Source organism: Capra hircus, chromosome 22 (assembly GCF_001704415.2).
Source record: "Capra hircus breed San Clemente chromosome 22, ASM170441v1, whole genome shotgun sequence".
NCBI classification, from domain to species: domain Eukaryota; kingdom Metazoa; phylum Chordata; class Mammalia; order Artiodactyla; family Bovidae; genus Capra; species Capra hircus.
This window is the reverse complement of record NC_030829.1, coordinates 32308041-32328755: the sequence shown is the minus strand read 5'-3', so window position 1 is coordinate 32328755 and position 20715 is coordinate 32308041. Positions and strand designations below refer to the sequence as shown.

Here is a 20715-nt window from a genome sequence, read left to right as displayed (position 1 = left end):
TTAAAGAAACTACTATTGGCATAGAAAAAAATCTGAACTGATATACAATAAATTAACAATTGTATCTGGTAATGTTAGGTTATAGGGCATGATGGTGCTTTTATGTTAAATATTTGCTTCATGTTTGAATTTAAGATTTTTAAGATGAGGGTATGATATTTTGCAATAAAAAACATATCAATCTGATGTGTTGAAAAATTTACCTCTGTCACTTTTTGGTTATTAATAAGGATATCAATAATATGGTTAGGAAGTGCTTTTCAAAAAAAGATGAGAGGAAAATCATACAGCAGACCCACTGTGTCTTCAGTTTCTGTAACTTCTTGTCCTAGTTGAGAGCCAAGTTTTTTTTTTTTCAAGGTATACCTGCAATTCTGAGCCTATCATTTCTTTGACAGGAAAATAAATGATACCTTATTTCCACGTAAAGTACTTGTACAGAAATACTAATCTCCCTATATTTCACTTCCCACGCCCCTTGCCCCATTGCATGGGATTAAAAGATAACAGAAATATTCCTGAATGTAAAAGATCTGTTTGCCAGTCTGCAAAACTAGAAAGAATGACTTGTTACAAATAAACAACATTCATAAGATTAGGAAGCCTAAAAATTTGCGATGGTTATCCTCCACGAGGCAATAAACTACTGTATTTCACCCATTCTAAGACACAGCACTATTTTATATCTCACTAAGAAAGAAAGGAAAAAAATTGCTAATTCAACTATAACAAGTTAGTAGTCAAAAGATGCACCCTGATTTTGAAGCTGTAAGTATGAAAAAATGGCCATCTTGGAACCCATAAAATACAGTAATAATATCACTAAAAATCTGCAATCTTCACCAGCCTGATTACTTGAAGTAGAGCAATTTCAATTGCTTTGTGTGAGCCCTGAACATAAATGGAAAGATACATAAACATTTTCAGTAGCACACCTTCAATTTATTGACCTATGTAAAAAAAATAATAGGTCTAAAAAAATCAGAACAGTAAAAGAATACGCAAAAGGGTATTTCTGTTTCTAGAAGGCTATACAAATATGGAAAAAGGAATAAGTTATTTGTTTGCATGTCTTTTTGTTTTCCAAATATCGCCCCCCAAAACTTCATTTTTAATGATACAAATGACTAAGGACCAGTTTAACAAATCACCTTTATGTATATATTACATGCTTTGGAATATAGATAGAAAATGTCCCCAAAAAGTTGTTCAGAAACTTCTCTATTCACAATATGAACAAGTAACTTGTATAAAAGAGAGGGAAGGAGCACCTTCTGTGGAATTCTGAAGCAGAGTAAAGATGACGAAAAAGATCCATCTAGAATATGGAAATATTTGCTTAAAAAAAAGAACAACAAAAAACGAAAACTCCAAAACATCCTACAATAAACCATAGCGAATTAGTTCTTCCAAGGAAAGTATGAGGTAGTTTTAGCCTCATAATTAAATCTACTGCAGCTTGGAGGGTTTCATTTTCGTTTTTAATGAGTAATCTAGCTTTTGTCACTTGGTGACTTAGAACTACCTGGGGAATCCAGACAATATGCTTATTTTTCAAATGTTCACAATTTTAAGGCACATGATTCATAGAAAATGATGTGGGTTTTGTGTCTTTTTGTTGTTGCTGTTTTTCTTTATATTGTGTTAGGTTCTTTCACCTTAAAATACTTTTCCAAACTCTTGGTTATAAAAACTTTCCATATCAAGTCTGCCATTGCAATGACAGCCATGTTGGAGAGTTACCAGCCTGAAGAATATAGCTCATGCCGTTGGCAAAGAAAGGAAAAAAGGAACTCAATGATATTGTACCTTAGAAAATTCTCCAGGCAGAGTTTGTCAGTTACTCAGTGGGCTGCTTCATTTTCCCCAATCTGCTACCATAGTTATGTTACAGGACAATACGGCCGTAAGTCTTTCCAGAACCCATTTTGTGGTGCTTATGAAAACCATCACTCTTGATAACAGCCTAAAAACATTTACACTCATTCAGAACTTCATGAAAATCCAGCTTCTCTTCAAGTAATTCTCCAATACTGTCTGAATTGTTCATGTCTGGGTAGACATAGTATGTAATTCTTCGTCAGCTCAGACATTCAAACTTTCTGATGGTGAGCAGTGTCTAAAGAGCTTCCAGCTTCCTTCTCTCATCATCCTGAATTGTGCTCTGAAATTTCCCCTGTCCTTCTTTCCTTTGGGAGACCCTGAATGCACTTTTCACAGTTTTGAGGTCTGCCTTCAACCACTTTTATTCTCTTACAAAGTGCTTGCTCTTGGTAAAGGCCAAGTCCTCCTCGGCAAAGGTTCACACATGGTCTTGACCTTGCTCTGTTAGGTGACTTGGAAAGGCGGGGTGTCATTCAAGGGCTTTGTGCGGCTTAGTGTGTGATTCACTTCTGGGGCCAATGGAGTCCTCCTTTCCACCTCAGATGCCTTCAGGTTTCTAAAGCCTACGGCCTCCCAGGAAGACGAACACATTTTGCAAGGCACACTAGTGTGAGAACGCAGTGCTTGGTCAAGGGGCCACCCGCAGTTCAGACTAATGTTCCGGGCTTGGAGTCTTCGTGCCAGAAGAGCCTCTGCTCACTACTCCCCAGGCTGTCTTCCAGCCGGCTTCCCTCTGTACCGTCCAGTTGACTGGTCTCTGTGTACGGTCTATGAGAGGAAACCAGAAAAGTTACACCTTGGGGTTATTTTTCTTCCCAGAGTACAAAGGTTACTACACTTAAAGAAGTTAGTAGAAAACACAGTTAAGAAAACTGTTCAAACTCCAAAATAAGGTAAGGGATGACTGTGCACTTTTTTCAATGTCATACTAGAAAATGGTCTAACAGGCCCATGCAAGGAGTATATATTTCTCTTGAGAGACAGACTTTTTTAAATATATATATTTATTTGCTTGTTTGGCGGCATCAGGTCTTAGGTGCATCATGCAGGATCCTTCACTGTGGGCATGGGCTCTCTAGCTGTGGCATACTGCCCTAGAGTGTGCGGGCTTCCGTATTTGTGGTAGGTGGGCGTCGTTGCTCCACGGCATGTGGGATCTTAACCCATATCCACTGCACTGCAGAGTGGATTCTTAACCACTGGACCACCAGGAGACTCCCAAGAGACAGACTTGTCTAACTTTCATTTACCATGGATGAGTACCAAGATTTAAGTTACATGTTAACTTGGTGGGGGTTCTGTACGGAAGAAATACACAGTAACCCTCTGTCTAGTAAAAAGATTATGGTCATAGTTTTATTGCCCAGTAGGATATTAACTGCTTTTGTGTCAACTGCAGGAATCTTATCTCCGTACTCTCTCTTTTGGTGTGTGGAATTCAGTCTTATGAATTCTCTGGGAATAGCTTTACCATTCTGTTAGTTCTTTCATGAAGGAGTTAAATCAATCTTTCACATACGCTCATTTTCTGTTTGTAACACAAACAGAAATTTGTGTTTTCGATTTTTGGACTGTTTTTGACAGTCACCCTTTAAGCATTCTTCAAATTAAGAGACTTATACTAGATGTTTTTCTTGGAAACAAAGGAATATATTTAAAGGGAGGCAAGGGTACCTTGGGACATTTTACATCCCTAGGGTGTATGGGTCAGGTGTAAATTAAAACAGCATCACATAAGATCACGGGCCCATTTGGAAGGTATTAAATACATCCAAATGAGGGCATCCTGTTATACACACCGTTCCAATAAGCAAAACCTCATTCTTGTAACAGGAGGTTAGAATAGGTTAGATAGTTAGTAGTTTTCTTTTTATTTTAAATCTCAATGTCCTTTAGTACAGGTGAATAAAAAGTCCTTTGGAAAAGCGCTTTGGAAAGAAACACTATGCAAAGCCAGGTATTTAGTGGGTTTTTCTCTTTTTTTTTTTGGTAATACAAAAACAAAGGCAGATTTCTGCAACTTCACACATCAGTCAGAACAGGCAAAGCTCCTGCTATGCAAGAAGCAACACACAGATGGGAGGCACTGTACTTACTACAGCTGGCTACACTTAAAAGAGAATTTATAACTGATCTCATTTCTGGAGACACAACCATTCTCCGGGACAGAAGCCCTTGGTTTTGCCTAGTAATAGAGTTTGATAAGGAAGGGGATGGGAAATGGAAAACAGGAAGTAAAAGAAAAAAACTCATTTTAAAACAGTTTGGAGCAGCAGAGCCAAGAATTTGACACATACTAGTAGCATAAGAGACTTCAACATTTCTAACTTTGGAAAGTTTATGCTGCTGACAGTTGTACTATATCATATAAGGAAAAAAATTATTGGTATCAATTTGCAGCTTTCTATCACATTATTAAGCTCTGGACACTCTGAGGAAATACATAATACACGCTTCATTTTAAAAAACAAACTCTTCTATGACTCAATATTTCAAATCTTTAAGGGCAGATCTAAAGCTTTTATCTTTATCTTGAAACCCAACTTTTCTGTTATTTAAAAATTATATTGTCATAAAAAATAGCATGTGATTTGAGAGCAAATTTCTAAAGCTTTATGGAGGATTGTTATTATACTTGGCTTATTAATAGATCGAGTTATATTGATCAGACTGTTTCATAATAAAAATAAAATCCTAAACTGACAAATGGGTAGAAATAAGCATTTCCGTAACTCTCTGTGATAGGAGGGTAAGTTGGCAAATCTTTTAGAAAGCAGGGGTTTAAAAAATATGCTTTTCAATTTGATCCATTAAACCAACTTTCTGGAATATATCCTAAGGAAATAATCTGGAATTCAGACAAATATTTGGCTCAAAGATTCTCAAAGGCATTACTTACAATTAAAAAAAAGAAAGGAAGTTTAGAAGTCATTAAAAATCAAACTATGGAGAATTGTTAAATAAATACATAAAGTATTTACTGAGTGGAATACCATATTGGTCACATGAAATAATGCTTAAAGAGATTTTTTTTTTAAAAGGAATATACATGTTGAGATATTAAGTAAAAAATTGGGGTGTAGAATTTCATGTAAGTGAAGAATATAAAACTGTATATATGATATCATTATGACCATGTTAAAAATGAATACAGAAAAATGGGGGACATGTGCCAGAAATGTTACTAGCTAATATCTCTAGATGGTGTAATTATGGGTAAATTATTTCCTACTCATTTATTCCTTTATTATTTTCCTAGTTTCTACAATGAGCTCATATTATGTGCACATGCACACACACACAATAGGGATCTTTAAATAGTTTCTAATTTCCTGTGTATCATGCCCCTCTGACACCAGACACTGTTATCAGGCCCTCTTGGGCTGGCTGAAGTAGGTGGATGAACTTTGTAAAAATAGATATTGTCTAAATATCTATTTTATTGAGTCCAGTGAAAGTGGTGTTTAGGACATTAGAACTGTCTTATGCCCTGAATGGTTTGTTTTAAATAGTTTCTAATTCAGTTAACAAAAAGTGAAAGTATGCAAAGAGGAAAATTACTTGCAAATGTATTATACAAAGTGATTAGAACTGAATTAAATCTAGCTCAAATTTTGGGCCAAAGTCTTCCTGCTCCTAATGCATTTACAAGCATTATTTACAGAACTCTAAGCTATCTGATGTCCTCTGAAGTATATTTTCATTAAAATTCTATTTTGAGCACAGCCTTTGTTGAGTTGAGACAATTGGCCTGATATTTTAAGCCAAGAAAAACTTTAGCTAAATATGGAGAATAAAAACAAGGCTTTGGGGGTTAAATATCTCCCATTTGCTTATAACACTGAGTGCTTTAATAAGAAAGTAACCTCATTACAGTCTATGGAAGCCTCCTATGCCTGAAGTAATCTGACTTAAAGAAAGCAAAATTAAACTTTTCTTAAAACAAAACCAGAAAGTGCTTTACTTCTTAGCACCAGGGGTACAGATTATATTCTGTGAGAAAGTGATTGAGAAAAACAAAAGCTTCAATTTTAACTCCTCCCATGTATGCAAAGAACTGAAAAACATAATCCAGAGTTTGCAATCTTTTTTAAAAATCACATTTTAACAAACTCTCCTTGTCTATTTCCTCTAAATGTTTACAAAGGAGTACCATTACAGACACACAGGACAGCTGGCTGCGTCTGTTGCTTCTTAATGAACACAGGGTCAGACATAAAAAGGCAGCAAATGTTTGAAATCAAGCCCACCAACTGTCTAGGAGGAATGAACAGCGTTTTCTGGCATAAAGATATTTTTCCCTGCCAGGTTCCAAGAGAGTCTTAAACGGGTATATCAGTAATACAGTTTCAAGTACAGCAATTAAAAAGAACCCTTCAGACACAGAACTTAAAGTACAGAATTCTAAGAGGGTCAAATTTGAATGAGTGGGATTAAATATTAACCAACTTCTTAAAGGGCTAGGTATTTTTAGCTTTGTTGGCCACAAGATCTCTGCTGCAACTAGTCCCCTCTGTCCTTATAAGTACAGAAACAGCCATAGGCAACAAGTGAATGAATGAGCATGTCTGGTTTTCCAATAAAACTTTACTTATAAACATAGGTGGCAGCTGATTTTAGACTATAGTTTGCCAACCCTTGAGCTAGATTACTTAGTGTTCATAAAATAAAACTGGATTTCTGAATTCTTTAGATCAGGAACAGGGTAGTAAAATTTTTGAGCATTGCTCTCTTACCTGCCTGGAGAAGGTAAAGGATTATAGATGTTGCTATAGCAGCTGGTGTAGGAAGAATGTGCTGGGATCTCGTATTCGGATAGCCCTAAGGTTATCTGAGTCCTCCAGTTCCCAGAAGCATTTGTGGAAGACACTAGAAATAAAAATGAAAAGAGACAAAATTAGTGGGACTATTCAAAGTGAGAACTGTTTGGGTCATTCAGATGCATGTTATAATCAGCTGCATGCAAAGTCAATCTTAAAAACCAGTATCTGGAATCAAGAGAGTTGCTATTCCAATTTGGTCACTTATTGGCCATGTGACCTTGGGCAAACAGTTTATACTCTTTAAGCCTCAGTTTCTTCATCTGTAAAGTGGGGACAATATTCTGTACAGGGACAATATCAGGATTAAATAAGCTAGTTAGTGCAAATATTTAGCACTGTGCCTAGCAATAAATGATAGCTATTATTATTATAAATGTGAGTAAAGTTAATTGAAAGATATGCTATAAAAAATAACTCAAAAGACAAGCCAGAAAAAACAATTTTCATACAGTAAAAGAATCTTCCCAATCTCCCAGTAAGGCTATGGTGGCTGGATAGCTTGATAGACTTCAATTGTAACGGTAAGACAAGTCTGAGTTTCTTGGAGACTTTTACAGGAAATGCATTCTATACACTGACTTGTTGAAACTTGCGGGCTCTTCACCCAAAGGTGGTATCGACCACCAGTAGGATCAAGGCAGTAGGATCATGGTGGTAGGGGGAAGGTAAATAGTATAGGAAAGATTTCAGGAAGAAGAGATTTAGTTCTTCTGAGGGACTAATCTAGAACAAGGATCTAAATAAAAAGGAATGAGATAATGCCATTTGCAGCAACATGGATGCAACCAGAGATTATCATCCTAAGTGAAATCACAAAGACAAATATCATATGATATCACTTATATGTGGAAGCTAAAAAAGTAATACAAATGAACTTACTTATAAAATAAATAGACTCACAGACAGAGAAGACAAACATGGTTACCAAAGGCGAATGGTGGGGGTGAGGGATAAAACAGGAATCTGGGAGTAACATATATATATTACTGTGTATAAAACAGATAAACAACAAAGATTTATTTTATATATATAGCACAGGGAACTATATTCAATATTTGATAATAACCTATATAGGAAAAGCATCTGAATATATATACACATATACTTAAGCATAAACACACATATGCATATATAACTAAGTAACATTGCTATATGCCTAAAACTAACACAACACTAAATCGACTAGACTTCAATTTAAAATTTTTTCTTTAAAAATGGTAAAAAACAAAATAAACAAATAAAGCAAGAGCATAATATGGGAGCAAAACCCAGTGAATGCCCCACTGCTGGGCATTTACTGTCCTGTCTTAATACTTTGGCCAACTGATGCAAAGAACAGACTCACTGGAAAAGACCCTGATGCTGGGTAAGACATTAAAGGCAGAAGGAGAAGAGAGGCCTGGTGTGCTGCAGTCCATGGGGTTTGCAAAGAGCTGGACACGACTTGGCGACTGAACACCAACAACTCTAAAATGAGCCCTGCCCCATGCCTCTGTGCACAATGCCACGCACGTCATCCAAGCCTCAAAAGTCCCACCCTGCTCCTGGAGCCTTCCCGCTCTCCTGTGATTCCTGTTCCTGGCGGCAACCTCCTCCTCTCTTTTATAACCACAAAGCACATGTGAGAAGTGTGAGACTAACACATTTCAAAACTCATCCGTAGTCCAGGATGCCACAAGGATTTGACTCAAGGATGTAAAAGTCCCACTTCCAGGAAGGTTTCATAACTAAGTCAGGCGGTGAAGCGTGGTGGTTGGGATATCAGAGCAGTAATAGAATTCCTATGGGCAGGGTCATTTAAGCACTCTAAGCCAGAAGTGCCTCATCTGTAAGATTAGGGGAATAATAATAAACATAGCAACAGCACTCACTGCACAGAATTGTTGCATACACTTAGTGGGAGAGTACACATAAAGTGCTGAGCAGGCCGGGTGGCACAGTGTCAAGTTGCCAAGAAATGCTGGCTGTCCTGACTACTAAAACTGAGTCAACCCAGAGAGCCTTCAGGTGGCTAGAAGGGATTACAAAACCCCTGAATGATTCGGATTCATCGGAAACTTTGCTCTCCATGAGAATGATGTGTGCTTGTTGAAACATACTTCCGCAGCTATAAAATGTAGACAGGAATGAGGAAAATTCCAAAAGGCAATTCTGAGAGCACTGATTCCATCCCTCTAATTCCTTAAAAATGTGATGCCTTTTGGCCCATGGGGCCAAATCGAGCTGCTTATCAGAAAGGCTCACACCAGGAAGTGTTATCTCCATTCTCACCTTTGCCCCAGTCCTGAGCCAATGGCCAGGAATGTTGAAATTTCTGAGTTACACCTGCTTCTCCCTGGCCTCGATGGTTAAAGAGATGATGGGGTAGATTTACCCCAGCCCTGTGTCCTAATGACCATCCACATGCATCTCAGCCCTCATTTTTTAGTTTCTGAAAGTTTCTCAGGTCACACCCTGAACCTGAAGGGCAAGAAAGGCCTTCTCTACATCAGAGCCACAAATAAGAAGGAGGCTTTTCATGGTAGATGTAGTAATAAGTGGGAAAGTCCAAAGTCTCGCACAAATAGTAGAACACTAGAACCCAAACAGAAATCTCCATGGAAATGCCTCTTGTCAACAACATTAGGAAACTTTTAAAGGAACAGTTTTCACTGATGATCACATAGTGATTCAAGAATCCCTGAGCTATGTCTCACTAAGGTGTCATGCTTGATGGGGGGCAAGACACCCAACCTCAGTTTTTTTCACACAGTTCCTGTTTCTTAGAGCTTTAATATTGCTTAACACTCATACATTCCTCTGGTTGCTAACTAAACCGTGAACTCATCCAGGCCAGGAAATGGCTCAAAACTGGCTCCTCAGCATCTTGGACATGCCTGCTTGTTTGCTGAAGAAGTGAAATGCTCAACAGACTCTCCTTTTAGGCCCCCATTTCTTTCCTTACAGTACCTAGCACAGCTGGAGGTTTGCAGGTAAGTCCTCCAGCAGTAATAGTGGAGATAGGGAACAAAGTCAATGCATGGAGAGAGTGCCTCTAATCAAAATGACCTTTGAAAGTCCCTTAGATCAGCCATAAAGTGGAGTATATATGATTACTGAATTAAGACCTGCACAATACTTAGAACAGTGCCAGAACAGTGCTTAGTAAATGCCAGCTCCAGTGAGCTTTAGAAGTCTCATGCACGGACTGGAGCGTTCAGAATGAACTGCCTTTTAGGTGATCCAATTCCTCATGGTGAACAAGGAAGGATGTATAATCCTGATGGTTTTCTGCTTACCTGAAGGGTTTATGCTGTTCTTTTAATATATCGAATCTCTATGCCATAAATATTTTATATTTATGGAAGGAAAGTTAATTTACAATGTTGTGTTAATTTCAGGTGTACAGCCCAGAAGTTTAGTGTACACATACACACACACACACACATTGGGCTTCCCTGGTGGCTCAGACAGTAAAAAATGCAGGAGACCCGGGTTTAATCCCTGGGTTGGGCAGATCCCTTGGAGAAGGGAATGGCAACCCACTCCAGGATTCTTGCCTGGAGCATTCCATAGACAGAGGAGCCTGGGAAGCCAGTCCATGGGGTGGCAAAGTCAGACATGACTGAGCGACTAACACTTTCGCTTTTCATATATATTTATTAGTGTTATTATTTCTTTCTCAGAATCTTTTCCCTTATAGGTTATTAATTAAATATGGAGCAGTGTTCCCTCTGCTATCCAGTAGGCCCTTGTTGGTTATCTATTTTATATATAGCAGCATGTATTTGTTAATCCCAATGCCCAGAACAGTTTAAAGAGATGTGCCTGTCAGTGGAAGACCCAGAAAAGATAAAAATACATGAAAGGCCCCAACCCAGGGAAGGTTTGTTAGACTTGAATCTGCCTCTCCACCCAACGGCTACCGCTTGTCTGACCTTGGGTCCTGCTCTCATGCACCCTTGAGGAGGGTGGTTTGGAGTGGGCGTGGGGCAGGAACAGGGGCACATGCGGAAGATGCAATCTGGGTACCATTCTTACCTGAGGAGTAGGAGGACGCACGGCTGCTCGGAGAACAGGGGACCTGCAGCCCGGCAAAGCCCAGGCTTCTCTGAGAGCCCCTGTCTGAGTCAAAGCTAGTCTGTGCGCTGTGGCCCTGCTCCTTCTGCCCAGAAGCCCGCTGGTACCAGCCTCGCAGGTGCTCTGCCACTAAGGCCTTGTGGATGTTTTTGGTGATGTGCTCTGACTTGGCGGCACCCTTCCGCGGCAGCCGGAGTGTGGCGTACGGATTATGGGGCACCCGGTCGACCTCGTCCTCGTGAAAGGACCTGCTGCAGTCCCTTGGGCGGTCGTATCCGTAGTGGGTGGACGACCGGTAGGAAGGATTCACACTGTACTGTCCCTCCGTGTCATTCTCATAGACGTAGCCGCCGGCATAATAGAGGTCACACTCCGCGTAGGGCGTGTACCCGGCAATGTAGCAGCTGGAAGAAGGCTGCTCCTGACTCTTGGGGTAGACGCCATTCCTCAGACTATCCTTGTGTGCTAGGTTGGGCATGCTTCCCGAATTGGAAGTCGAGACGTTCTGTTTCTTGGACCTTCTGCGACCCCGGGAGCGAGTGTCCAGCGTCTGGGTGGTGTAATAGGGGCCGGCCACGGGCGTGGTGCAGTAATACTCGGTGCTCGACTGGCTGGTGTAGGAAGATCCGTCATCCAGGATTTCAGTGCTGCTGCTTCTTTGGGATTTGGAGAGGGAGAAAAATGGCTTTTCGTGGTCCATCTCCGACAGCAGGTGAGACTGAGACTCCAGGCTTCCACTCCTCTGACGGCAGTGCTGAGATGAAGGCTCCGGTCTGAAAGAGGAGAGAGAGGCAAGCTTGCTAAGGACAAAGAAGGAAAGGAGGACTGACATGAGGGAAAAGGACATCATGTCGAATGAGTTGATAGCTCTTGAACTGCAATAGGATTTTTTTGGGTTTCCAGAGCTGACCCACAACAGAATTCACGGGGTTCACATGGTCAAAATGAGAATAGAAATAGGTTCTGTCAATTGGGCAGTCCATGTTCCTCTTTGAAAATAGGCTAAACTGATGATGGACAACCTGCATCAAAGCCTAAGAAACACCCACATGCCTTTGGAGGGTCCTTTTTCCCAACAGGATAGCAGGATACACAGACTAGCATTCACAGATACATAGACTGAAGGCAGCATTCATGGGGCTCACTTCAGTTCAGTTCAGTCGCTCAGTCGTGTCCGACTCTTTGCAACCCCATGAACCGCAGGACACCAGGCCTCCCTGTCCATCACCAGCTCCCGGAGTCCACCCAAACCCATGTCCATCCAGTCGATGATGGGGGGTGGGAGGGCCAAAGCCTGGCCAGGCTACTGGAGATCTCTGGGTTAACTCATGGCTCTATCACTTCCCAGCTGTATGAACATGGACAAGATATTTAACTAATCTCCCTCTCTAAACGAGGACAAAAATAGTACCTAATATCTCCAATCAGACTTGTTGTGGGGACTAAATAATATAGGACATATAAAACAGCACAGCCTTCAAGTAAACACTTCAAAATGTCTCTGTCGTCATTATCTTCGTCCACACCACTTAATAACAGAGAGTAATGCCTGGTTGGAAGAATTAAGGCACAAAACATCCAATATCTACCCAAGCAAAATATATTTTCAAGAACATTTTCTGGGTTGATATATTTGAACTGTTAAGTGCATAGAAAACGTAGAGCCATAAAGTCCTCTTGCAGAAAGCGATTAAGAACACAGCAAAGTGAAACAAAACCTTAGAGCAAAAGTCAATGGAGACAAAGCCACTAGAATGAAGCTCTCTTACTCCAAATGGCTGCTACTGTAGGCATTCCGGGTGAGAACGGGGGTGGTGGGCATGCTTCGTCCTCCCTGGGGCCGCCTCTCCAGAGTTTTGTAAGGACTGCTGTGTGTGGACAGCATTTCTCTGTGATGGGAAGAAAGAAATCAGAAAATGATGAGCCTCCCATCATTTCTGGCAAATCTGTAATAAGCTGCTTAGAAACTTACTGGAAGGGGAGAGACAAATTAGGATTTTGGTAATAACAGATATACATCACTATATATAAAACAGATAATCAACAAGGACCTACTGTATAACACAGGGAACCCTACTCAATATTCTGCAATAACCTATATGGGAAAAGGATCTGAAAAAGAATAGATACATGTGTGAAAAGTGAAAAAGTGTTAAGTCATCCACTCATGTCTCACTCTCGGCAACCCCATGAACTGTAGCTCACCAGCATTCTCTGTCCATAGGATTTCCCAGGCAAGAATACTGGAGTGGGTTGTCATTTCCTTATCCAGGGGATAAAAAAGATCTTCACGACCCAGATAATCATGATGGTGTGATCACTCATCTAGAGCCAGACATCCTGGAATGTGAAGTCAAGTGGGCCTTAGAAAGCATCACTATGAACAAAGCTAGTGGAGGTGATGGAATTCCAGTTGAGCTATTTCAAATCCTGAAAGATGATGCTGTGAAAGTGCTGCACTCAATATGCCAGCAAATTAGGAAAACTCAGCAGTGGCCACAGGACTGGAAAAGGTCAGTTTTCATTCCAATCCCAAAGAAAGGCAATGCCAGAGAATGCTCAGACTACCACACAATTGCCCTCATCTCACACACTAGTAAAGTAATGCTCAAAATTCTCCAAGCCAGGCTTTAGCAATACGTGAACCATGACCTTCCTGATATTCAAGCTGGTTTTAGAAAAGGCAGAGGAACCAGAAATCAAATTGCCAACATCCGCTGGGTCATGGAAAAAGCAAGAGAGTTCCAAAAAAACATCTATTTCTGCTTTCTTGACTATGCCAAAGCCTTTGACTGTGTGGATCACAATAAACTGTGGAAAATTCTGAAAGAGATGAGAATACCAGACCACCTGACCTGCCTCTTGAGAAATCTGTATGCGGGTCAGGAAGCAACAGTTAGAACTGGACATGGAACAACAGACTGGTTCCAAATAGGAAAAGGAGTACGTCAAGGCTGTATATTGTCACCCTGCTTATTTAACTTCTATGCAGAGTACATCATGAGAAACGCTGGGCTGGAAGAAACACAAGCTGGAATCAAGATTGCCGGGAGAAATCTCAATAACCTCAGATATGCAGATGACACCACCCTTATGGCAGAAAGTGAAGAGGAACTAAAAAGCCTCTTGATGAGACTGAAAGAGGAGAGTGAAAAAGTTGGCTTAAAGCTCAACATTCAAAAAACGAAGATCATGGCATCCGGTCCCATCACTTCATGGGAAATAGATGGGGAAACAGTGGAAACAGTGACAGACTTTATTTCTGGGAGCTCCAAAATCATGGTAGATGGTGATTGCAGCCATGAAATTAAAAGACGCTTACTCCTTGGAAGGAAAGTTATGACCAACCTAGATAGCATATTCAAAAGCAGAGACATTACTTTGCCAACTAAGTTCCATCTTGTCAAGGCTACGGTTTTTCCTGTGGTCATGTATGGATGTGAGAGTTGGACTGTGAAGAAGGTTGAGCGCCGAAGAATTGATGCTTTTGAACTGTGGTGTTGGAGAAGACTCTTGAGAGTCCCTTGGACTGCAAGGAGATCCAACCAGTCCATTCTGAAGGAGATCAGCCCTGGGATTTCTTTGGAGGGAATGATGCTGAAGCTGAAACTCCAGTACTTTGGCCACCTCATGCGAAGAGTTGACTCACTGGAAAAGACTCTGATGCTGGGAGGGATTGGGGGCAGGAGAAGGGGAAGACAGAGGATGAGATGGCTGGATGGCATTACCAACTTGATGAGTCTGAGTGAACTCTGGGAATTGCTGATGGACAGGGAGGCCTGGCGTGCTGCGATTCATGGGGTTGCAAAGAGTCGGACATGACTAAGGGACTGAACTGAACTGAACTATCCAGGAGATCTTCCCGACCCAGGGACTGCATCCATGTTTCTGGTATCTCCTGCACTGCAGGCAGATTCTTTACCATCTGAGCCACCAGGGAAACCCCAGATATATGTATATGTATAGCTAAATCACTTTATTGTATACTTGAAACTATACAACATTGTTAATCAACTATACTCCAACCTAAAATAAAACAGATACCCAACAAGGATCTACTATATAGCACAAGGAACTATACTCAATATTTTGTAAGAACCTATAAGGGGAAAGAATCTAAAATATATGTATGTATGAATAACTGCTGATAATTGTATATATAATTATATATATGCATAACTGAATCATTGTGCTATATGCCTGAAACAAACACAACAGTGTAAATCAACTATACTCCAGTTAAAAAAAAAAAAGAAAGAAACAGGAAGCTGAAGGAATGGGAACATAAAGAGATAATTGGGAAAGTTGTCTTTGTGGTTTAGTATCCAGGTGCATCTTGGATGAGTCTTAGGGGAAGAACAAGTGATCTGACTCTGAGTCATAAATATGAAGGAAAAAAACGAAAAGACTTTTGAAAAAAAGTGTACTGAATAAAATAGACTGAAAGCAAGGAGAGCAGGGGTAGCAAGTCCTTTTTTTGTAAAAAGTCTCATAGGAAGTATTTTTGGCTTTGCAGGCTATCCCAATGATTCTGTCTGCCCCTGAAGTAAGAGAACAGTAGACACTAGTAAACAATATGTATGTGACTGGAGGTGGTTGTGTGCCAATCAGATTTGACTGTGGATACTGAAATTCACCTTTCATGTAATTTTTATGTTACAAAATTGTCATAAAAAATATTAGTGTTTTTTATTTTCCTTCCAATTATTCAAAATTCTAAAAACCATGCTTAGCTCATGGGAGATACAAAAATAGGTCACAGGCTGAATTTGGCCAGTAGACAGTCATCCACAGCATTCTTAAATTGCTTTATCCACTTTCCAGCACAGTGAGAACACAATTTGAAATTATTTTAATTAAAAACAACTTCGATTACACCTCACTTACTACAAAAGCATGGCAAAAAAGTTAAAAAAAAATACTGTGTTTATACCTTTAAAAACAAAAAATTAGATCTCTTTCAAATAAATTCTCTTTCAAAACCCACTTAAGGAAAAAACACAACTTGATCTAACATTTTATGTTGCTTAATATTCACTCACACTGTTATTTTAATGAGTGTACAGCATTCCACCGTAAGGACTAACTGTAATTTACTTAATCCACTAGTTGAGCATTTGGGCTGTTTTTATTTCTCATTAGAATAAACAATGCTGTGAGATAAGGATCCTGTAGTTATTTCAAGAGGAAAAATTCCTAGAAGTGAAATTGCTGGATCAAAGAGCAAACACATCTATAGGGCGAAGCTATAGGGAATGGAGGCATAATAATTTTTTAAGATAATCATTTTCCCAGTTATGATTCCTTTTGCTAAAACAGCTTTGTTTTCCCTGATATAATAAACACACCTGCCCAGTGCTGTCTGATAGGACTTTCTTCGGTGATGGACATGAGCTCTATCTGTGCTGCCCAGCATCACAGACATCAGCCACATGTGCCTATTAGGACTTGAAATGCGACTGGTAGGACTGAAGATCTGAATTTTAAATTTTATTTGCTTTTAATTGAACTGGACACCACAGCTCTAGACACCTGGATCTCTATTGTTTAAGGCAACAGTTCTTAGATGCTAATCTACACATTGGGGCTAATATGAAATAAAGACTTTCACCAGTCTTTGACAAATCAGAAATATAACAAAATGTTGGTTCTCTTTTCATAAATGAAAAATCATTCCATCTAAATAATCCTCTTTTATTTTGAGACTAATTTCCATCTTTCCTGAGATGTAATAAAACATTTTGGCTAAAATCACATCATAGGCTTTGCAGTCAAGCTATGTCGGTTTAAATCCCAATTGTAACAGTTACTAATTGATGAACCCAACAAGTGATTCATGCTTTCTGGTCCTCAGTGTACTTATCTGTAAATGCTAAGGATGGTAGTAATACAATGAGCGTTTTCTTACAACTAAATTTGTTATTATATATTAAACACTTGGAGCAGTGTCTGGCACATACTAAGTGCTCAACAAATGTTCATCTTATTATTACTACAATGACTATATTTTGGACGTGTGTCATATTTTCATGAAATCACAGTGCTACCTGTGTGAAAATACTAATTAGGCAAAGTAAAAAGCTGGTAATCCTATCTTGGACCCAATTTAAACAAACAAACAAACAAACAAACAACCTAGTAGTGATCCATGCAGCCAAATTCTGGGAATCACTGGTCTTTCATCTTTTAAAAAGTTACTGTCCCAAAAATATTTACTTGAGAGACGTGAGAAGTTACAGATTAAAAATGTACTCAAGTCCCATTTTCCTTTGAAAGATTAGAAGTCAGTTCTATTGCCTGGTAGAGCTGTATTAAATGTTCCCGAGACCTTTGGCGATGAAACAGAACTTTGACACTATATCCAAATTCAGATTTATAGTTAATGACTCTATTATTTAATACAAACCAAACAAGACTTAAAGGAAACAGCCAAATATTTTTTAAAAGACCTCTTTAAAAACACTTCCACTTGCTGCCAACAACAAATAACTGGGTTAGATTCTACTCTTGATTTTATAAGATAACCCTTTCTGAAAGAGTAAACAGGATAACACAAAAATAGGTTGACTATTTTGGAGAACAGGTCTTACAGTGGTGAGGCATTCACCTCTCTGATGATCTGTCTTCTTACCTGGACTGTCTGGTATCCACAAACTGTTCATTGATGGACGACTTTCTGAAATGGATTCTCTCAATACCGAGAGACTTGGGAGGCAGAATTCTTGGAGAATGAGGTACTGAACTTGATCGCTGCCCAGCAAGAGTGAAGGTATCGTTGGCTATAATAAGTGAATGAATGAATAACTAGATAAATAAGAAGCAAACAAATGCCTTGCGAACACCTCCCTCCCCCAAATAAAGTGGAAGTTCTGTCTGGTGAGTAAAATGTTCTTCCAAAGAATGTAATTTTAAAAGTGCGTAAGTTCCAGGAAATGTATTTTTATATTTTATACAATAGCAAATAGAAATTACTGAATGTTCTTGTTGGGGACAGACCCAACTTCTGTCAACTCAATAGGAGCCACTTTGAGCACATAAATCTCTCAGGTGTAATGGGTGATACTTTACAAGAGTTATACCACAGAAAAATCTCAGTGTATGAAGGGCCAAGAGGAAGTCGGCCTGTAAAGTTGGACTGGATCAGTTTTGCCCAGCTTTACTTTTAACATTCTTAGGCCTCCTTGGCTGGCCAAAGACTCATCCTATCACTGACAGGGATGAAACTGATTTATGATGAGTCATTAAGGACTTGTTAATGTCTCTCACTGATATTTGTATTTTCAAAGAGGAGTGGCAAGCATGACCAAACCTCAGCTAAAAGGAAGAATTCTGAAATGGAAGACTTTCACAAACCATTCCATTTGGAAGAAGATAAAGCAGCAGGGTTTAGTGGCTTCCTGAATTCTTTAAGTCACATCAAACAGACAGCCAGCTCCCCTGCTTAAGCACAAGGAAGGGATTATAAGGAAATATTCTACCATTTGATATGAAATCCATTCCATCATGAAATGTGCTGAACATGGGTCATTACAATAGATAAGGTCTATTTCTAGGAAACTGACACAGTAACATGTAACACAATTTCTAAAACATGTGCTTCTTCCTAAGGAAAATAAACTCCCACTTATCCAGAATAAGTAGATAGTGAAAAATCAAAGTTTCCATTATTTCCTGGTACTGTAGTATAGCCTGCACAACACTCGTTTCCTGGTTTTGTTATTAGACACCAAATATGTAAGATGTCACCACTGGACAAAGCTGGGTGAATGACTCTTTATTACTTTGCAACTGCCTGTGAATCTATAGCTACTTCAAAAGCTAAAAAAAAAAAAATAATCCTGCAGAACCTTACAAATCCTTATCAAGATACCTATTTACTCATGTTATGTTACTTTGATTCACTGAAGTCATGTGATTTGTACGATACTATATTTAACGCTGAGCTAACCTCTTGAGAGTCCCTTGGACTGCAAGGAGATCCAACCAGTCCATTCTGAAGGAGATCAACCCTGGGATTTCTTTGGAGGGAATGATGCTAAAGCTGAAACTCCAGTACTTTGGCCACCTCATGCGAAGAGTTGACTCATTGGTAAAGACTCTGATGCTGGGAGGGATTGGGGGCAGTAGGAGAAGGGGACGACAGAGGATGAAATGGCTGGATGGCATCACGGACTCGATGGACGTGAGTCTGAGTGAACTCCAGGAGATGGTGATGGATAGGGAGGCCTGGCATGCTGCCATTCATGGGGTTGCAAAGAGTCAGACATGACTGAGTGACTGAACTGAACTGAACTGAACTGAACTTGTGTAACCTCAGATATGCAGATGATACCACCCTTATGACAGAAAGTGAAGAGGAACTAAAAAGCCTCTTGATGAAAGTGAAAGTGGAGAGTGAAAAAGTTGGCTTAAAGCTCAACATTCAGAAAACGAAGCTCATGGCATCTGGTTCCAACACTTCATGGGAAATAGATGGGGAAACAGTAGAAACGGTGTCAGACTTTATTTTGGGGGGCTCCAGAATCACTGCAGATGGTGATTGTAGCCATGAAATTAAAAGACGCTTACTCCTTGGAAGAAAAGTTATGACCAACCTAGATAGCATATTCAAAAGCAGAGACATTACTTTGCCGACTAAGGTCTGTCTAGTCAAGGCTATGGTTTTTCCTGTGGTCATGTATGGATGTGAGAGTTGGACTGTGAAGAAGGCTGAGCGCCGAAGAATTGATGCTTTTGAACTGTGGTGTTGGAGAAGACTCTTGAGAGTCCGTTGGACTGCAAGGAGATCAGTCTATTCTCAAGGAGATCAGCCCTGGGAGTTCCTTGGAAGGAATGATACTAAAGCTGAAACTCCAGTACTTTGGCCACCTCATGTGAAGAGTTGACTCATTGGAAAAGACTGATGCTGGGAGGGATTGGGGGCAGGAGGAGAAGAGGACGACAGAGGATGAGATGGCTGGATGGCATCACCGACTTGATGGACGCGAGTCTGAGTGAACTCCGGGAGTTGGTGATGGACAGGGAGGCCTGGCGTGCTGTGATTCATGGGGTTGCAAAGAGTCGGACACGACTGAGTGACTGAACTGAACTGAACTGAACTGAACCTGTGTAAAGGGAGGCCTGGGTTTGACCCCTGGGTTGGGAAGATCTCCTGGAAGAGGGCATGGCAATCCACTCCAGTGTCTTGCATGGAGAATATCCATGGACAGAGGAGCCTGGTGGGCTACGGTCCATGGGGTTGTAAAGATTCAGACATGACTGAGCGACTAAGCGCAGCACAGCACAACCTGCGTAAAAGCTAATCTTAACTCCTTTCCCAACCATTCTTCATAAATGTAAGCTAGTTGATTCTACTTTTCCCAAAAGAGTAATAAATAGGCTTTCCTACTCAAAACCTTTCTTAGTCTTTCAGAACATATAACATTTTGAATTGAAAAGGGAGAGCTACTTACGATCATCACAGGTGGTAGTGTCAGACAAGGAGCTGCTTTCTGATGGGATGATGTCTTCTGTGAACAAAATAAACTGGCTTTAGTACAATGGTGCCTTTGGACACCCCTAATAGTTCAATAAAACAATTCTCAATGGAGTGCATCTTATTTTTACTTAGATAAATGCAACTAGTTACACTGCATTAGGAGTAATTACCTGTTATGAGAATGGACTCATTGAACACTTAAGACACAAACATCTTCCCTACTATACAAATATTACACTGAATTATTTCTTACAATGGAACAGACTTGAGAATCTACTGCACCATTAGATTAACTTATTTTTTGAGCTCTCTCCTGAAGAAAAGGGCTTTTTCTTGATAGAGTGAGGACATTTGTGGTACAGAAGCTTCTCAATCAGACTAGGGTTTCCTAACAGTGGGTGGCACTACTGACATTCCAGACTGGATGATTCTTTGTTGGGGGGTGCTGTCCTTTTCACTGTAGGATCTCTA

General features: G+C 39.9%; 1 protein-coding gene across 3 annotated transcripts in view; it reads right to left on the bottom strand.

Annotated features, from left to right (window-relative positions):
• The window catches only part of FRMD4B (FERM domain containing 4B), a 200057-nt gene continuing 180262 nt past the window's right edge, over positions 921-20715 (bottom strand). For all 3 annotated transcript variants that reach the window (XM_005695748.3, XM_018038306.1, XM_018038307.1), the window contains exons 18-23: positions 20219-20275; positions 17398-17545; positions 12536-12655; positions 10728-11539; positions 6621-6753; positions 921-2652 (exon numbers count right to left, since the gene is read on the bottom strand). In XM_005695748.3, the coding sequence (XP_005695805.3) occupies positions 2532-2652; positions 6621-6753; positions 10728-11539; positions 12536-12655; positions 17398-17545; positions 20219-20275 (1391 nt within the window). In that variant the 3' untranslated portion in view covers positions 921-2531. The remainder of the gene's footprint in view (positions 2653-6620; positions 6754-10727; positions 11540-12535; positions 12656-17397; positions 17546-20218; positions 20276-20715) is intronic.